Source organism: Symphodus melops (genome assembly GCF_947650265.1).
Source record: "Symphodus melops genome assembly, chromosome: 11".
Taxonomy (NCBI): domain Eukaryota; kingdom Metazoa; phylum Chordata; class Actinopteri; order Labriformes; family Labridae; genus Symphodus; species Symphodus melops.
This window is the reverse complement of record NC_136701.1, coordinates 25,480,868-25,499,898: the sequence shown is the minus strand read 5'-3', so window position 1 is coordinate 25,499,898 and position 19,031 is coordinate 25,480,868. Positions and strand designations below refer to the sequence as shown.

The 19,031-nt window shown below is 46.9% G+C and overlaps 1 protein-coding gene across 1 annotated transcript; it reads right to left on the bottom strand.

Annotated features, from left to right (window-relative positions):
• Positions 1 to 379: 379 nt before the first annotated feature.
• Positions 380 to 2,753, bottom strand: LOC306831492 (heart- and neural crest derivatives-expressed protein 1-like; the record flags this gene model as incomplete). The annotated part of the gene is made up of 2 exons (XM_079355626.1): positions 2,249 to 2,753; positions 380 to 493 (listed from the first exon to the last, which is right to left on the bottom strand). Exons 1-2 carry the CDS (start codon positions 2,726 to 2,728, stop codon positions 380 to 382), a joined length of 594 nt encoding a protein of 197 aa, XP_079211752.1. The 5' UTR covers positions 2,729 to 2,753.
• Positions 2,754 to 19,031: the final 16,278 nt, after the last annotated feature.

The following is a 19,031-nucleotide window of genomic DNA, read 5'->3' as shown; positions in this document are numbered from 1 at the left end:
TTCTGCTCCATCAAGTTCTGAAAACAGCGCCAGATAAAACACCTTTTTTTAGTTTTTTTTTTTTTTACAGGAGACAGATGTTTTTTTGTACCGTGGAAACATCTGGTGTACAGTACAGAGGGGCGCGTGAATACCACGAACATCAAACACACATACAGTGAGATCTGCGCGCGCTGTTCGAAGCCTCACGAGGAGGAAAGAGGATCAACAAAGAGTCCTTAATGTCGTTGTCCTCCTGCGTCCACATTGTCTTCATGTTGTCCTTTCATTCGCTCCCTTTTCAGCATCGATGCACGTGCACAGCGGTGTGTTTAGGTTCAGTCAGTCAGTCAGTGGTTTTTATCTGATATGAGTCTCGTAGGAGGAGGAGGGGGGGGGGTCACTGGTTGAGCTCGAGAGCCCAGACCTGCTGCGGCCACCCGGTCCGGCCCTTCACCTTCTTCTCAGCTCCTAACGTCTCCTGCAGCCCGTCAGCCTGCGACACCAAACACACCATAACATCAGGCTACATATTATCAAGGACACCAAACACACCATAACATCAGGCTACATATTATCAAGGACACCAAACACAACATAACATCAGGCTACATATTATCAAGGACACCAAACACACCATAACATCAGGCTACATATTATCAAGGACACCAAACACAACATAACATCAGGCTACATATTATCAAGGACACCAAACACACCATAACATCAGGCTACATATTATCAAGGACACCAAACACACCATAACATCAGGCTACATTTTAGGGACGTCTAACTGTAATCTATGTTTTTAATATTGCAGCGCTTCCACGTGCTGATAAAATAATTATTTTATTTGCTCGACGTGCTGTTTTGGGAGCGTGATGACATCACAGGCTTTTTAAGAAAGTGAAAGTCAGTCAGTCATAATTCAAACCCTCATCCTAAACTTTAGATAATTGTATAAAATAATTCCGTTTGTTTCGACTTCTGTAACACAAATTATAAACATTATTATTATTATTACTTACAATAGTGGCCTGGAGGATTGTCGATGCCCTCAGTCATGTGATCAGGGCTATAAATGTTTGTTCCTGAATTCCTATGTATTCCTGTTATTATTTAATTAATATAGACTCATACAGCAGATGTTAAAACCAACTGGTGCTTCATTTATGTTTCATATGCTCCATGGCCTCTTTACAAATAAAAAATTAAATGTTCAAATGAACAGCATTCTTCTATTTTGATCAGAGTGTTTTTGTTGGAGTGTTAAGATGACAAAATAAAGTCGTGCATTTTAATATAAATGATCAATTAGGGAGAAACATCCGGGGTGTTACAGCTCCACACGTTCAAACATATCACGCTGCATAACTAAAAATATGTAAATATATAAAACAGAATCTGACCTGATATATTTAACTTATTCTGGACTTTTTTTAAATATATATTTCTATTTGTTTTTATAAATTAAACATCCTGTGTTGTGCAAGGATGAGGAGAGTCGTTTTTTAAATGTGAAGTCATTGAAATGTAAAAAACAGGTTTAAAGTGTGCACGTGTTTCAGTGTAAATTATTTTAAATTTAAAATAATAAAGCAGTTAAAGTTTCACTCAGACTGAAGGTGGTTTTGGTTGTTTTGGGGGGTTTTGCAGTAGAACAGATTTCTGATCACATAACAGCAGCTCTATTTAAAGTGCGAGTTTAAAGTGTCAGTGCACTGTGTGGGGTTTATCCCCTGGTCTCAGTGGGTTCTCCCTGCTGTAAAACTAAAGGATAAATAAATAAAGTACGGAATATTGAAAACTCCGGAATGAAGAACATTAATCGAATTAAAAACGAGACAACATAAAATACAACACATCAAGTAAAAATGACACGCAGGATGTGCTGAACAAATTAAATATATTCATTTTATTTTAGTTGGTTAACTCAGGAAAAGAAGATCATCTCATATATATATATATTTATAATTTATTTGTGTCTTATTTCTCATCAGGTGTTGCAAACGACCATTTAGCTAAAAACACTGAGCAGTGCATATCTGAGGCTGGTTAAATGTTACTGAATGTCCATGTCAAATAAACCAAAAATGAATAAAATAAACAAAACTCAAGGTGGGACTAATTTACTAAATATCACATCACATGATTTGATCTTTATTTATATCTTGCTCGTCTTATTTAAAAACGATTCTTTGACTTCAGTTCGTCTCTTTTATTTTTAATTTGAGGTATTTGCATTTAGAAATACGTGTTTTAAACTCACCGGCTCCCTTTTCCGTTTCAGATCCCTGTTTTCAAATTTCTTAATCTCGGCCTTAAAGCCTTCCGTCTCCCCGGAGTCTTTGGCCAGCACGTCCATCAGGTAGGCGATGTAACTGGTCGCCAGGCGTAAAGTTTTAATTTTAGACAGTTTGGTGTCCGCGGGGACGTTGGGGATACACTCCCGCAGCTCGGCGAACGCTGTGTTGATGCTCTCCGTCCTCCGGCGCTCCTTCTTCGGCCCCGACGTTCTCCTCTTCCCCATCCCGGCCTGCACGCCCTCCAGCCGGGCGTCGAGCGTCCCTCCGGGCGGCCCGAGCTCCGCGGCTGGGTAGGGCGCCTGGATCTGGAAGTCCGGGGGCACCTCTCCGTGGTTCACCACCCAGCTCTGGAAGTAGGGTGCATCCTGGTGACACCGCTGGACGAACGGGAAGGGCTCGTGCATCAGGTGGTGGTGATGCTGGTAGCCCCCGATCAGGTTCATGTTGAGCTGCGTGACAGATCTGTTCGTTTCCGTGTTCTCGGTCTGCCTCTGCTGCCGCCCCAAAACGGTCTCTGCTCGGGGATCTGCAGACAACCCAAATCATTCAACACTCAAATATGTATTCCCTTTAGTGCTTTAACCTCTCGTGCGGACCAAAGCCACCAACATGGACATCGTCATCAGCATAAAAGCGACTTCAGCCAAGGCGAAAAAGGCCGCAAAAAGTTGATAAATCCAGAGACAGAACTCGGCGCTGTTCGAGGCTCCACTTGGGTTTCTTTTTTGCGATGGTTTCCCAGAGAGGCTGCTCTGATTTGCCAAAGAAATTTGACCCCAGAGAAGGTGTGAGGCCCCCAGGTTTATATGGTTTGGATGTCAGCGTGGAGAGGAGGCAGCCAATGGAGGAGAGCGCCTAGGATGGGAGGAGTGTCCGGAGATGTTTGCAGTCATGTGCGCCATGGTGCCAAAATCTCTCAGCGCTGCACGAGAAGCAAATAATCTGCTCTATGGAGTCAGTTTCACTTTACGCAAAGGTGCACAAATAATTAGAAGAAAGAAAGTTACCTGTGAGAAAATAATAATGTACAAGTGGACTGTCGGCTTTGGTTTTAGACAGATTTACGCACAGATTTACGCACACTCTGTTTGTCATATTTGTGTCCATTTTTACTATTTTTTTAAATCAGAGGGGGAGGCACTTTCTTTTTGTACATTTAATAACAACAATTAATAATTTAGGGAATTGGGTATTTTTTATAAATTCAGCATGAATAAAAAAATCTCCTTTTTGATTTAAATTTAATCTGAATTAAAGAAAACACGCTGTTGGATGAAACAACCTTTTGCGCAATCAAATACCTCTGAGAAAATAAAGAAGGCAGACATTTTAATAAAAGGTCATATATTCATAAGTTTCACCAAAACCTTCTTATTATAAACATTTAGCGGAATCTATTGTCCCATATTTTCTGCTATATCACGGAGACCGTTTCGAGAAACCAACAAAGAAAAATGGAAAGGCATGTTATAAATATTAGAAACATGATAGTTAATCTTTAATCCATGAACATTGTTTGTCTTTCTTCTACAAAATATGGAAATGTTTTTTCTTCCTTCAGCTCGATGCAGATTTAGTTTGATTCTAATATTTTCTCAAACGCGTAATGGTCGTTTGTGCGCATTTTATCAGTCAGTGCTCCTCCAGTAATAACAGCAGGTATGTGTCAGAACAGTGTGATGAATTATTCGCCTCAGTCCTCGGCCTGTTGTCGTTAGAACCTCAGCTGTATTAGTTAAAAAGGCCTTTTATCTGCGCATTAATTCCCCACAGCTCCTCAAACACTAAACACGTCATCTTATCTCCATCGCCTTAAAAACATTATCCCATTACATTACATGACCTTGACGCGATTTAGAAACCATTTACGGCGGGGTCTTATCTAAATACAGCCATAAATCAGGGGGTGTCACCGTGCAGCATGCAGGCTTACATGTATTCCATAAAAGCTCTGCTGCTCGGCGCTCTGTTTACAGCTCGGCCCCGCTGCGCCGCATATCTCCGCGTCAGGCCGCGTTACAATAAATAATCATCAGTCTCAACTTCAGGTCCCTGATTCTGCTCACGTGCACGCTCGGACTCTGCACGGAATGATCCCCGAGACAGTCTGACATGTGCGTGCGGTGCTTCAACATGTTTGAATCCATAAATATTCATGGTCCCTGTGAATGATCCCGTCGTCTCTCCTGATGTTTGATGAAGGAGATCCGCGCAGTTTGAAGATGTTCATTTAAGGTTAGAGCACGTGCAGCTGCTGCTTAGACTTTAATGCGTCATTATTTCACACCTTATACTGACGATGATGATGATGAGGAGCAGGTAACTGTAGGTGCAGCTGAGAGCATGACGTCACATTTTGATTCATTATTATTATGGATACGATCTAATCTGAGTTTAATTGAAAAAAAGACAAAAGCCAACATGCACGTGCTGTGTGAGTGTTTGTGGTTCATTAGGACGCTGCAGTGGGCTGACATGTTTGTTGTTCTCTACCTCCAAACTAAAACAGCAGCATTGTGTGTCTGTAGTTTATTTGCATATTAACAGGATAAAACACTTAACAATAAATCACTGTTAAAACATCCCTTTAAGAGATTAAGAACATTAAGATATAATAAAATGTCTCATTTAGAGAATGTGTTTACATGTTTCTGGTCTCATATCTTCTTTTAAAACTTCACCATCAAACCTTTAAAATGTTCCTTAAAAAAATACATTTTCACAAAAGAAAATAAAAACAGAATAAATATTTAGCTCAACGCCACACTTTGGATTTTTTATACAAATATATATTTGTATTTGGAAGTTGGCATGACGTCACATGACCTGAATACTTAACCCTCTTCTCCTTCAGCTTTCTCATGAAATGACTTTCCTTTTGTTGCCCCTGCAGCCTCTGTTGATTTGAAGTTTATTTCGAACTTTCAAAAGACAGAAGAAAAGCAACATGTGCAAACAATGAAAGAAGCCTTCAAATCCCTGCACTGATGCTTTCATTCATTTAACCCTCTCCCTCTTCATTCAACCTCTTTTTCTTTCCCTCTTCTTTCTCCACGTTTTGTTCTCATCTTGTTTTTAACGGTGTGTCTTGAACAGCCTGCTGACTCCTGTCTGGAGTTTATTCCTTTATTTGTCTTATTCCTGTCGACTTCTGTGTGTTCGACTCTCACTGTGGATGTTTATCGTCCTGACGTCCTGTCTTCGCCCGTCAAAGCTTCTTGTAAACATCTGATTTTAAAGGTGCTCTGTAAATAAAGTTGTGATGTTGTTTCTGTCAGTGGTTTAGATTTCTGATGAGTCAAAGTTGATCCTAAAAAGAAACAAGCTGACGGAGCGTCGATGGAAAGAAACAACGGGGACAAAGTCAAGACGAGAGTCAATAAAAAGGAAACCTCTGAACGTAAAGACACAAAGCACAGAGAGAGAGAGAGAGAGAGAGAGAGAGAGAGAGAGAGAGAGAGACAGAGACAGAGACAGAGAGACAGAGAGACAGAGAGAGAGAGAGAGAGACAGAGAGAGAGAGAGAGAGAGAGAGAGAGAGACAGAGAGAGAGAGAGAGAGAGAGAGAGAGAGACAGAGAGAGAGAGAGAGAGAGACAGAGAGAGAGACAGAGAGAGAGAGAGAGAGAGAGAGAGTGTGTTTCCTTTCTTCCTTCATGCTGCAGGAAACAACGTGGACAGAAGTCATTGATGGACCCTCGATCTGACATCTGTCCGCTGAATTCAAATCTTCACGCTTCATGTGAGCAGAGCTGCAGAAACCTTCCTGAAATAATCCTTCAGGATAAATAACTTTAAAGGCCTGGGATTAAAAACTGCTGCAACAACGCCGCGACGCAGCACATAACCACGATATGACACCGTGTCATGGCCGCCAGCTATCCACCTTTTTATTCCATTGATAGACAATATGTTGCTGAACAAGGTTCAAGTCCCTGCTGCGGACCAGAGTGTGAAGCGGCTCTGGAAAGGTGTCGCGTCACTGCTGAGGTGTGCTTGAGCAAGGCACCAAACCCCCAACCGCTCTGGAGCGCTCCCTGTGTAGCCGCCTCTCTCTCCATTAGAACACAGGATTTATACAAAGTGCAAAGAATGAAAGCATCCCTACAGGTGTGTGTGTGTGTGTGTGTGTGTGTGTGTGTGTGTGTGTGTGTGTGTGTGTGTGTGTGTGTGTGTGTGTGTGTGTGTGAAGGAGCTTGGCCTCTGAGAGTCTCCTGCAGAAATCAAACGTCGGTGAGTGACGCCTTCAAGGATGGAAACAGAAAAAGTCTCCCTCTCTGGTGACATTTTAAGGCTCGAACATCCTTGAAGACGTTCTGACACGCGGGCCAGCCGAGCGCTCCTCACTGATCATGATAAATATTATTATGTCCTTTCTGTCTTTGCTAAATAACCAGCAGAGTGCGTTCATAGAGTGACGTCAATCGAAGCCTGGGCTGGAAGCTTTGATTTGATCCGTCTTGTTTGTGCAGCTCAAAGAGACTGACATGTCTCTGAGAACGTTTTAAACCTCTGCATGAAACAGAAGATGGAGTCTTTGGATATTTTCCTGCAGGTCACATCCTCGTCGGTGCCACTCGGCTGTCAGCGTGAAGAACACCATGCGGCCTCCTGAAAGAAAACCTGACACTGTTGATTAAGACGTCCACTACACAGAGATGAAATACAACACTGCTCCTACTCCTCCCATCCCCCTCCTCTCTCACTCCTTCTCTCCCTCTATCACTTTCTCCTCCTCTCCCTCTCTTTCCATTCCTTCTCTCCGTGTCTCACTTTGCAGCACAACTCAAACCAGAGCCGTTGCTCTTTTTGATCTCCTCCTTTCTCCTCCTTCCTGCTATCACTGGAGGTGCTGAAAGACCTGGCTGCCCGTAATAGTCTCTTCATATTTTGCTTTCAACCCCGATCGCCTGCAGTCATCTCTCTCTCTCTCTCTCTCTCTCTCTCTCTCTCCCGCTCTGCCAGAGGAAAGATCCAAAATAGGTCACAAGGAGCCATCTTGGCCGTGTTATGAATTCTCCTCATAATTGTTTGTGTCATCAAGACGATTTTTCAATAGACACAGCTTCCCTCCTCTTCAGAGTGCTTACCCTCAACTCCACATTTCCAAACAAATATTCGGCTTGATTCAAAGCTGAGCTCGCTCGCTCAGCACGCTCCGCCTGCGCTGTGCATCACACACGGGCTCGTACAGAGATGACTTATAAATAAATATATACGGCCACCTCTGGCGTGCGTCGCCACCGACATGCAGAGCTAATTAAACGCATTGGGAACAATTAGACGTGGCCGCTCCGACTCTTTCTGGGAAATGTGGGCAAACTAGGTCATGCCACAGAGACACAATGCATCATGGGAGAAGGAAAAACACACTGTGCCACATTAGATGCAAAAAAACGACCCTTTGAATTCAATTAAAAACATATCCTGCTCCTTTTTATTCAAGATAGATTTTTACTCATTGAAACTCAACGATCCGCTCGTCTGGAATAAAGTCCTTTGGATTTGTCCCTTAAAGCTGCAGCGAGGCGTTTAACCGTCTGACGCCATCACCAATAACACTGATTATTCCTATTATACCTCATGTCTGTGATCACATGATGTCATATCTCTGGATTCAGCTTTTAGAACTGAAGGCTTTTAAAAGAGTTCATAACAGGAAGTTTATACACTTCAGAAACACGCTGATGGATCGACGCCTCTTCCCTGTGTCAGCTCACAAAGAGAAGTCTTTTCACGTGACGCTGCGATACCAGACGTCTGCGGGCTTCAGCCGTCGACTTCCTGTGGGCGTGGCGAGGGCACGGAGACAGCGTCCATGTTGTTTTCTAACTCTGACTGATCTGATCTGGCACATGAAGGCGTTGATGTGTTTGTTGTGCGGATGATTCCACATGTAGCACGCAGAAACACGGCAGTGACACGTCGCTCTGTCTTCGCTGGTTTCTCTTTCGGATCTTTCCAGAAGTTGAGTTTGATTTTTTTGCTCACAGCTGTTTGATGTTGGAAACTACTCGGCCTGAGTGGACTCCTTCAAAGCTGCGTCTCAAGTCGAGGAGACAGTTTATGTTTGTCATTTAGGAGCTTTACCAGACCATTGACTTTTACTGCAGCCACTCCAGCGCAGGTTTCCCCCCCCCTCGGTTATCTCTCACTTTCTAGTCTGTGTCATTATCTGGACGCAGAGAGTCCTCCGCTTTCTTCTGCTCTTGCAGAACTTTACGGCCGGGCGTCGTCTCGGCGTGAGCGTCCGTCTCGCTGCTCTGCGTGGTCGTCTGTTTCTCAGAGCTCCACAGACCGTCGTCCAGCTGCAGCGATCCTGCCGTCCTCAGCCCATAAAGATAAGAGCGGGACGGCTGGAATGTGGAGCAGAGAGGTGACGGAGACGGGATGAAGCGACGTAAACGGACATAAACTCAGACACTTTCCTGAACAACCTTTTAGCTCCTCGTGTTTATGGAACGAGTCATTTGGACACCATGTTGAACTGTAATGATCGGGAGCTCTTTTATACACATGGATGCAGGTTACGTAACTCCAGCTGTGGCAGAGCCGGTCTCAGTGGAGACGCAGATGTGACACTTCATGGCTGAGAGTCAGTTTTAACACGAGTCGTTTAACACAAGACCGACGTGAAACAAGCTCAGATTTATATTCACTTCGCTCCTTTTGCCCCCTTCCTGAGTGTCCAATCAAAACTGCTGAGTCATCAAAACATTCCCCCCCGTACAGTGTGTGTGGATGGAGACATGAGCTAATCATGGTTTTTTGAACCAGGCTGTAAACATGTTCATGTCTGCTGTAAAAACAGGCTGTTTGAATGGGTGTGTATGTGACTTCCTGTGCTGCTGCAGCCAGCCTCTAGTGGACACTCCAGGAACTGCAGGGTGTTACACTTCAGCATCGTTACTCATACGTTCTCAAAAAGGAAAAATGTTCAACAATTCAACCTGATTAATGTCTGAAAGGAATCATATAAATATTTGATCAATATTTAGTCTGAAGACGTCAGAAAAGTGAACATCTGCTCGTTCTGTGCCAATGTGCACGTTTAAGATGCTGCTGAATGCTTCTAAGTCTCACTTATAGGACTTTTTAAACAGGTTTGAAATGTTTGAGATTATAAAAAATTTAAAATAAAAAAAAAGTTGTGCGATGGACCCCGAATTTTTTGAGAGGAAAAAATAAAATCATTAATTCAGGCATGAACGACGTCATTTTAAAAGCTTTTCTTATCCACATTGTTCCTCACTTCATGTTCCTACACTGGTCAGAAGCCTCCCCTCCACACACACACACACACACACACACACACACACACACAGGACCACCGGCAGGTCTGCTCTAATGATTTCACAGCAGCAGATTTAACAGAGGGAGGCTGCTCTGTGTCAGACGAGCCCGCGGGGGGTTCGGAGAGGCTGACAGTCAAAACATGGACATAAAGGTTTGACCCCGAGGAGCGGCGAGGCGGAGACGGTTCAGAGACCCGCTCCTCTGAAAGCACTTAGACTCGGAGCTGAACGTTTCGCAGAGAGCGTCAGAACGAGACAGGAAACAACGTCGTCTCGTAGACGCCATTTCTGACAGCTGAAACACGGAGACGTTTAGGTTTATTCATCGTGTCACGTCGATTCATTTATTTCACCAGCATCTTCACTCTGCGTCTCATTCATGTTTCACACATCAACTTAATTCAGACTGTTTGTCATTTAAAGTGAACGAGTGGTCACGTCGCTCGCCCCGTGTACAGAGGCTGTAGTCCTCGAGGCGGGCGGCCCGGGTCCGAGCTGTGGGTCCTCTCTCTCTCTCTGTCTCGCTCGCTCGCTCTACAGTCCTGGATATCTTTTCATTCACCAGATATCGTTCAGATTGCTCCTTTAAGTGTCAGAAAAACAAACAGAGATTATTTATGATACGACAAATCATCGTAACGTTCGATGAACATCTCAGGAGGGAAAGTTTGAGTCTTTATATTTCACTTTTGATAAGTCAGGAAACACTTTAACGTCCTCTGATTACAAGGACCGGGACAAACCTTCACATATTAACTGTCATTGTTTACTCATGAAGAGGAACATTAGAAGGCAGCTTCAGGTTTGAAAAACATTCAATGAGAGAGGATTTCACTTTTTCTCACCTGTCAGAGATCTGAGTCATCATCCTCCGTGTATTCTTTGCATGAATCACACACGTATGTTAAAGTTGTGTAAACTAACAGTGTGGCGGCGTCGGGCTCCTTGAGCTCTGTCACATAATTGCCCCACAGGCAGCTAGTTAAAGTCCCCGCTTGTCCATTCATACGTGGGCTCTCTCTCTCCCGCTCATTAAAACGGTGAATGGGCCACAGATGTGGAGCTGTTACCTGGAAGGAGCTCTGGGAGAGGTGAGGGCAAAGGAAGAGAAGTTAAACACCCGGGCGAGCGAGGGCTTTCCTTCCCTCCGCCGAGGCCACCCAGGCTAAACGAGCGCTGCTGCCGACGCTGACAGATGTTACCTGCTGCGTGCGGGGACAGAAGCTTTGAGCCGTGGATCTCCTTCAAGACTGGATTATAGGTATTTTATGACACGCTCAGGTAATCCCAGAAATCTGCCTGCTCTGTTTCTACAGTCCGGCGTCACACGCGAGTCTGTTCCCAGGATGAACGTAGAGAGCGCCGTCTCTTAGTCTTTGTTAAAAACACGACAGAGGAGGAGAGGAAGTTGTTTCTGAAGGACGATTTCACGTCACGGTTTCTTCGTTGGTGCAGACAGGATGTCGTAGTACTCGAGATCACTTTCTGAAGGTCGCATTCAAACCTGGTCTCGCCTCGGTCTCAGACTGGGCGGAGTCCGGATGTTAAATCAAGACCGGTCAAGAAGGATGATAGGAAGGAAAGACCTTTGATTTTTATCCCTCGGTTACAGCAGCGACCTTCCCGCTGTCACGCTCTCAGTGATGGTCCTGGTCTCAGCCTGCCTTGGTCTTAATCTTCACACGGTCTGAATCCCTAAACGTCTCAACCTCCCACGTCCATCTGCCTCCTCCCGTCTGTCTGCTGCATGTGTTAACACACCACTCACCCAGCCTGACATGAGTCGGTGCACTCCTCCAGGAGGACTTTCAGGAGAACTGGATCGACGTGCACAAAACTCAGATCTCAAGAGACGGTCCCCGTGGCCTCCTCTCGTGCTTGTGTTGGATGTAATAAGTAGGCGTGGCCGTCCAATCAGCGTGACTGAGATCACCTGGGCTCATTATAAAAGCTCAGAGAGACTTCATGCACCCTGTTTGGTTTGTCTTTAGCACGAGGCTGCAGCGTGAGCCTTCCAAAGACGAAGCCAGAGGACCTAAATGTAAGCACGCTCAGGTCCGTTTGGGTTGGCGGTTTGTGGTCAGGAGACTTTCTCCCGGGATTGTTGGCTTTTACTCCTCCGTGAAACCAAAACTAAACTTTTTTATTTGTTGCCAGATCAGTGGAGGCTGCTGCATTGTTCTCCGCATGAGAAAACTCTTCATCCAAATAATCAGTGAGTATGTTCTTCTTCTTCTTCTCTCTAAAACAGCTTTTATACACAAGGGGGAGGAGCCATGTAAACACAGCTCTGACAACAACACAGCCAGCAGGACTCCAGCTTCTCCCTCAGGACTCACACACACATTCACACAGGACACACTGGAGTTATCAGATGTGTAACATTCTTCCTTTAAGTCCTCAGCAGGTCAGTGTGGAGGTTTGAAACATGGTCGAGTCTCAGCTGTGCTCTAACTCCCTCCTATCTATAAAGAGCCTAAAATAGCCTCTCCGCTCCGAGTCGCGGCTACATCAGGCCTCATGATAGTGTCAGATCAGCCCGAGGAATGCAGACACAAGCTCTCACACTCAGATTGGATGCTTATCACAGCAACGTGCGCTCTGATTGGATGCTTATCATAACCATATCCTGTTGTCGGCTGACGGACTGACCTTTACGCTATCAGCTCGGGATGCCATGGCGGGGCGAGGCAGCAGTCTCTGGACTTTCCCTGGTACTCTTTCACACCCTGTCCAGACCGACGAGCCGAGCCGAGCAGACAGCAGGCCGTCGGAGAGAACGACTTTAACCACGATGCAAACGGAGAACGTGAAGGAGGACGTTTCCTTCAATTCAAGTCAGACATTCAGAGGTCAGCTGCAGTGACTAAAACTGAGTGATTCAGACGCTGAAACCTCAAACGTGGGCGTGACGTCTGCAGACTCATGGAGAGCCTGTCATCTCTGATTTGTACCCAACATGGCGAGCCTGTCACAGATCTTAATGAAGCTTTAAACGTTTTAAAACTCTAGAAAATAAACATTGAAGAGACGGATTTGCAAACTTGCATCAGAATAACTGAAGTCGTCATGTAGAACAAACGCCCTCTCATAAAGGTTAGCAGCTAACGGTTAGCAGTGTCAGTTAGCGTCTGTGTGAAAGCTGTCAATCAAACCGAACCATCACACAGAGGAGGGTGTCTGACTGCTTTCTCTTTTCTGCACAGTTTGAATAAAGAACCTGAACTGAACTCCATCCAACACAACTGCAGGAAAACATGAACCTGTATGTGACTCTTGCAGCCAGCCCCAAGTGGACACTGGAGGAACTGCAGGTTTTTACGCTTCTGCCTTATTTTAATTTTTCAACAGCAGAAGTTGCTGACGCTGCCCTCAGTGTGATCTCTGTGATCGTGTCTGTTCTTACTGTGGATGTGAAAGAAACCAATCAGGCTGTAAACATGTTTGTTCCTGCTGTATAAATTGATCCTTTGGTGGCGCAGTGGTTCGAGTGCACATCCACACGTATGGAGGCCATAGTCCTCGACGCATCAGGCCTCCTTCCCGCATGTCATTCCCCTCTCTCTCTCTCTCCCTGATTTCCAACTCTGTCTGCTGTAATCTCTCTCAAATAAAGACACAAAAGGCCAAAAATAAATATATTTTTTAAAAAAAAGGATCCTTTGATGCGGGATGCAGGATTGTGTGTTGGACCTTCACGTCTCTTGGAGCTACTCTCGGGCGGATCCTCTGCATTGGCTTGAAAAAAAAAAAGAAAAAAGGAATGACCTCATCGGCTCAAAATGTCAGCGCCCATCGTAGTGAGAAGTCTGCTTTCAACTTTGCACAACAGCAGGAAGTGGAGACTTTTGTTGACATTGTAAGAGCAAAGTGTGGATATTTTGCGTGACGCGTATAAGTTGAAGAAGTTTCACGACGGGGACGTCAGTCTCTCCTCGTAAGACGCTGCACAGATAATGAATTCTGGCTCTGATTGCTCTCCGGACAGAGAGATCGCAGGGAGTATTTCTGCTGCTGGGACATAAATCTGAGCAGGAGTGCTTTGTGGCTGCACAGGTCAGTCCTCCTGTGGGAAAAGAGAGATGAGAGGATTAGGGTCAATCTGGGCTAAGCCCTGCTGGTGCCAGTGGACCCCTTGGTTCCCCTGACAGACCCTGCACCAGGGCTGACATCAGACCCAGGTCAAATAGTGTCTGAGCAGCCGACCTGCTGTTTGTTTCAGCGACTGGAAAAAAAGGTAATGACATCAGGTCAGCTGTCAAACCCTGCTGACGCTCCTCAGATTATGTTCAAGTGATTCTTAAATGTTTCTGGCTGAAGTTTAAAACGTTTTACTCCCATAGGACGGTTGGACATTTGGACGCCAAACACGGCCCACGAGCCTCCGCGCCCGAAGTGCAAATACATGAGCTGACCTCAGGGACCAGGTCCTGGTGTCATGGACTCGGACTGCTTTGTTTTACAGCTGCCAATTTCAACTTTGAGCCAGAGAAGAAGAAACACACGAAGAACAGGTCCATAAATCACACAGTCAGCAGATCATTCATTCATCTGTTCGATCCTTTCTATCAACACACACGATCGATTAATCAGGGAGAGATGAAGCAATGCTTTGGCAGGACACACAGTACGAGATCATAAAGAGGACAGACTCCGCCCCCTCTGACAAAGGAAGTTGTTGAGATCAACTCGTTTTGTCAGATTTTTCTGTCGTGTGTTCAAAGTGATCCGACCTCCAGGCCGTGTTCACGCCTCGTCCACGACTTCCTGCCCTCATCTTTGTCGAGTTTTACACAAACACAATAATTGCCTTTTTTTTTATATTTAAAAAAAAAAATCTGATCTGTTGTTGCTTAAAGGTTCAACATGTTGGATTTTGTTTGATGACTAAGTTGCATCACTTTTATTCTTCTGGTGATTTATTTTAAAAGAGCTGAAGGAGTCAAGCAGCAGCTGAGCCGCTTTCTGCTCCGTCCCGCCGCCCTCTCTCGCTCTCGCCACCATTTTCCCCATTCCCCGGCTTTTCCATGTCGACTTCGCTCTGGGCCCGGCTCCTGAGAAAAAACAGACGCCTCCTCTGCCCCCCCCCCCCCCTCCCACTGCCCCTCGGGCTTCTTTTTATGGCGGGGCTTCTAACACATGACCTCTGCCATGCATTAGCCTGCATGTACACATCCACACACAACCAAATCCAACAGGAACAGCGTGTGATCGAGTTTGGGAATGAGCTGTTGAATGTGCGTCTCGTCCAGCGCCCCGAACGCCTCACGTCACCTCCGCCACTTTCCAGCAGCGATAAAAGCCTTTTGATTTATCCCCTGCAAAACACGTTTCTACTGTAATCCAATCAAACGGCAGCCTCCGAGAGCCAGAAATCATCCCGTGCCTTGTGGACATTTTCGTTCTTCCGGCCCGCTGCCTCATCTGGACGATGACGGCTGCGACTCGTCCCGCTCCTCGCCACATTATGCAGCATGACAAGCTGTAATTTGGTGTACACATTTACCTCATTTGCATGAGAAGTATTTTGCGCAGCCGGCCACCGAGCTGAACGAATTAGTCTAGCTGTTATTTTCAGACTAAATAACAGAGGCCAGATTATAACGATGCTGGGAAGTGAGGGAGGAGCTCGTTTCAGCAGAGCGGCGTTTTGTTCATCGAGGGTCTCTGTCGTCACTCCGTGCGTGACTAAAACGTGCGTGACTAAAAGTCTGCACAAACTGCTTTACTGTACGGGAGGTACGAACACGACACAGTTCAAACAGGGAGGTGATGTAGAGTCACAGCGGCCGCCTGGTTGGTGGTCGGATTGATGTGAACATCAAACGAACCCGTGTTTCTAACTGCAGATAGGATTCTCGTGAAGTCGAGCGGAATCATTTTAACTCGATTTGTGTCTGAATATGAAACATGCATAAACTCACGTCTTCTGCGGTTTCCTCGTCTGACTCAACAGTTTCTACTTTACCTACCCGAGTAGAACTTGTGTTGGCCCAGGATCTTCTTGGTCTGGTTCAGAGCAGAACTGGCGGTTTGGTCGTTGACTCCAGGGACACAAACGAAGGTAAGCAGCTCTTTAGGCTGAAACCTTTCTGTTGCTGAGGATGCAAAAAAGCTTTTCATTAGTTTGAAGTCAAATCACCTGACCAGATTCATCTCTGGTGAAATCATCAGGAGAAATGACGTCGGGCGAGCAGCAACGTTGGTAATGACGTCATCACGAGACTAATGCACCTGAGCCTGCTGACCCTGGGACTCTGCTCTGATTGGCTGAAAGCACGACTCCATCCCAGCTCGCCGTGTCCACGTGAACCAGTAACGACGTGCGCTGTAACGCCTTCAGTCCCACGTGGTCGCTCTGTGAGTTCATTCTCACTGTGGAGCCTTCAGGCTGTTATTAGCTTAGCGAGCCACGTGGACTGTCCTGCTCCCTGACCGGCCAACAGGTCTTTCCTTTTCCTGTGAGCGTCCATTTCACCTGACGGTAATGTTGTCAGTGTGAGTTCATAAATCTTCCTGAAGAAGAACCAGAACATTGATTTTAGTTACACGCTGGTGAATTCACTGCCGACTGCTTGAAAGGACAAAGTGTTTTTTGTTTTACGTTAAAGGACGAGGCCATGTGCGTGTTCTTTACTTGGTCACGTGGTCTGGGATCGTTCGATGGTCTGGGATCGTTGGGTGGTCTGGGATCGTTCGATGGTCTGGGATCGTTCGATGGTCGGGGATCGTTCGATGGTCGGGGATCGTTCGATGGTCTGGGATCGTTGGGTGGTCTGGGATCGTTCGATGGTCTGGGATCGTTGGGTGGTCTGGGATCGTTCGATGGTCTGGGATCGTTCGATGGTCTGGGATCGTTCGATGGTCGGGGATCGTTCGATGGTCTGGGATCGTTCGATGGTCTGGGATCGTTCGATGGTCTGGGATCGTTCGATGGTCGGGGATCGTTCGATGGTCTGGGATCGTTCGATGGTCTGGGATCGTTGGGTGGTCTGGGATCGTTCGATGGTCGGGGATCGTTCAGTGGTCTGGGATCGTTGGGTGGTCTGGGATCGTTCGAGGGTCTGGGATCGTTCGGTGGTCTGGGATCGTTGGGTGGTCTGGGATCGTTGGGTGGTCTGGGATCGTTCGATGGTCGGGGATCGTTCGGTGGTCTGGGATCGTTGGGTGGTCTGGGATCGTTGGGTGGTCTGGGATCGTTGGGTGGTCTGGGATCGTTCGGTGGTCTGGGATCGTTGGGTGGTCTGGGATCGTTGGGTGGTCTGGGATCGTTCGGTGGTCGGGGATCGTTCGGTGGTCTGGGATCGTTGGGTGGTCTGGGATCGTTCGAGGGTCTGGGATCGTTCGGTGGTCTGGGATCGTTGGGTGGTCTGGGATCGTTCGGTGGTCTGGGATCGTTCGATGGTCGGGGATCGTTCGATGGTCGGGGATCGTTCGGTGGTCTGGGATCGTTGGGTGGTCTGGGATCGTTCGAGGGTCTGGGATCGTTCGGTGGTCTGGGATCGTTCGGTGGTCTGGGATCGTTCGGTGGTCGGGGATCGTTCGGTGGTCTGGGATCGTTCGGTGGTCGGGGATCGTTCGGTGGTCGGGGATCGTTGGGTGGTCTGGGATCGTTCGGTGGTCTGGGATCGTTCGGTGGTCTGGGATCGTTCGGTGGTCTGGGATCGTTCGGTGGTCGGGGATCGTTCGGTGGTCTGGGATCGTTCGGTGGTCTGGGATCGTTCGATGGTCTGGGATCGTTCGATGGTCGGGGATCGTTCGATGGTCTGGGATCGTTCGATGGTCGGGGATCGTTCGATGGTCGGGGATCGTTCGGTGGTCTGGGATCGTTGGGTGGTCTGGGATCGTTCGGTGGTCGGGGATCGTTCGGTGGTCTGGGATCGTTCGGTGGTCGGGGATCGTTCGGTGGTCTGGGATCGTTCGGTGGTCTGGGATCGTTCGGTGGTCGGGGATCGTTCGGTGGTCTGGGATCGTTCGGTGGTCGGGGATCGTTTGATTTCTCTCGTTAGCTCCACGAGTAAACGATCCCAAAGTCCCGGTCATGAGTCGTCTGTCTCGTCTCTGAGCACGTTGAAGAAAACCATCGAAGACACTTTTGTTTCTCTCCTGAAATGTAGAAGAAGACGTTTTCTCCGGCTTTGTTTGGTTTAGGATTAAAGTTAAGTCAGAGTTTCTCAAACAATCTAAAGCAGACGTTACTGCGTCTGCTCCAGTCTCTCTTTGTCTGCCTGTCGCTCACCATATTATTGTTTTTAAATATTCTTTTATTTCAGTCAGTGTTGTTCCAGGACGTAGGCGTCTGAAACCTCTCCTGCTGTTGCTGAAGTGATTGAGTGTGATTTCAGGCTGCTGATGGATGTGAAAGCAGTAAGCTGCTCTGCTGCCTCGCGTCATGCTGTCAATATTTCTCCTGGTGCCGTCACACACTCTTTCACTCTGACCATCATGAGTTACACTCTCAGGTAGCAGGTACTGTTTTTCTTCTGCCTGTGATTTACTCCCCCCCGCCCCCCCCGTGAGGGTCGTGTGTTATATATCGTTTATTTGTGAGGAGGATTACGGCGTTTCGGGGCCTGTAATCCATTCTCAGTTTCAAACACACACCCTGTTCCTCCTGACACACGGTCTCAGCTTCTCTTCACTTGTGAGAAAAAAAATGACTCTCTCCTCCTGCTCCTCAAAAACAACCCTCGCTGACCGCCCCCGCCGTGCAGCGGCAGAGATGGGGCGCGTTGTTTTACGGCACAATCTGTCTTACACGTCTCAGGCCCAATCCTATTTTTACGGCTTGCTTATACATTCCTGCTGCAAATGGTTTACATACCGAGGTAGGGAGCCGTCCTAAATCAGCTGGCAGCTCGGTGCAGCTGGGACAAGGTGGAAACCTTGTCATCAGCCCGCCTCACCGGCGATTAATGAGCCCCAAATTAAGATAATAACATCTCAGTCTGACCTGGGCCGGGGGGATTACATCACTTCCACGGAAATTCAATTTGGACTCTTGTCGCTTTCAGTCAAAGCCGCAGAGGACGGCCGTATTTACCCGCCTTGTTTTCTCTGTCAGATTTATTTTGTGAGGGGTCCGGTGCCCATTCATGAAATTGGTGGCTTGTTTTCTCGTCCTCGAGGAGCGCTCGAACCCGGCCGAGCGAAGGTGGAGAGCTTGTATAATGAGCAGAGGAGTTAGAGGGTGATGACTCCGCCATTCAGAGCCAAAACACAATCAGCACCAGTGTTCGGGGTGAAAGGCCCTCGAGTGCAGCCACACAAATCCTCTGTTACCCACTCTGTTTTAAAACCTTGTTTCGTTCGTGTTAGCAGCTCATAAATGGCCGCCCACCGCCTCAGCAAACACAAGCGGAGGCCTTTCATAAGATGCAGATCTGCAGCACGCCGAAATGCAGATCGAACGAGGGTGCAGGAAGGTCGTTGGAAAGGTATTGAAGACTTTA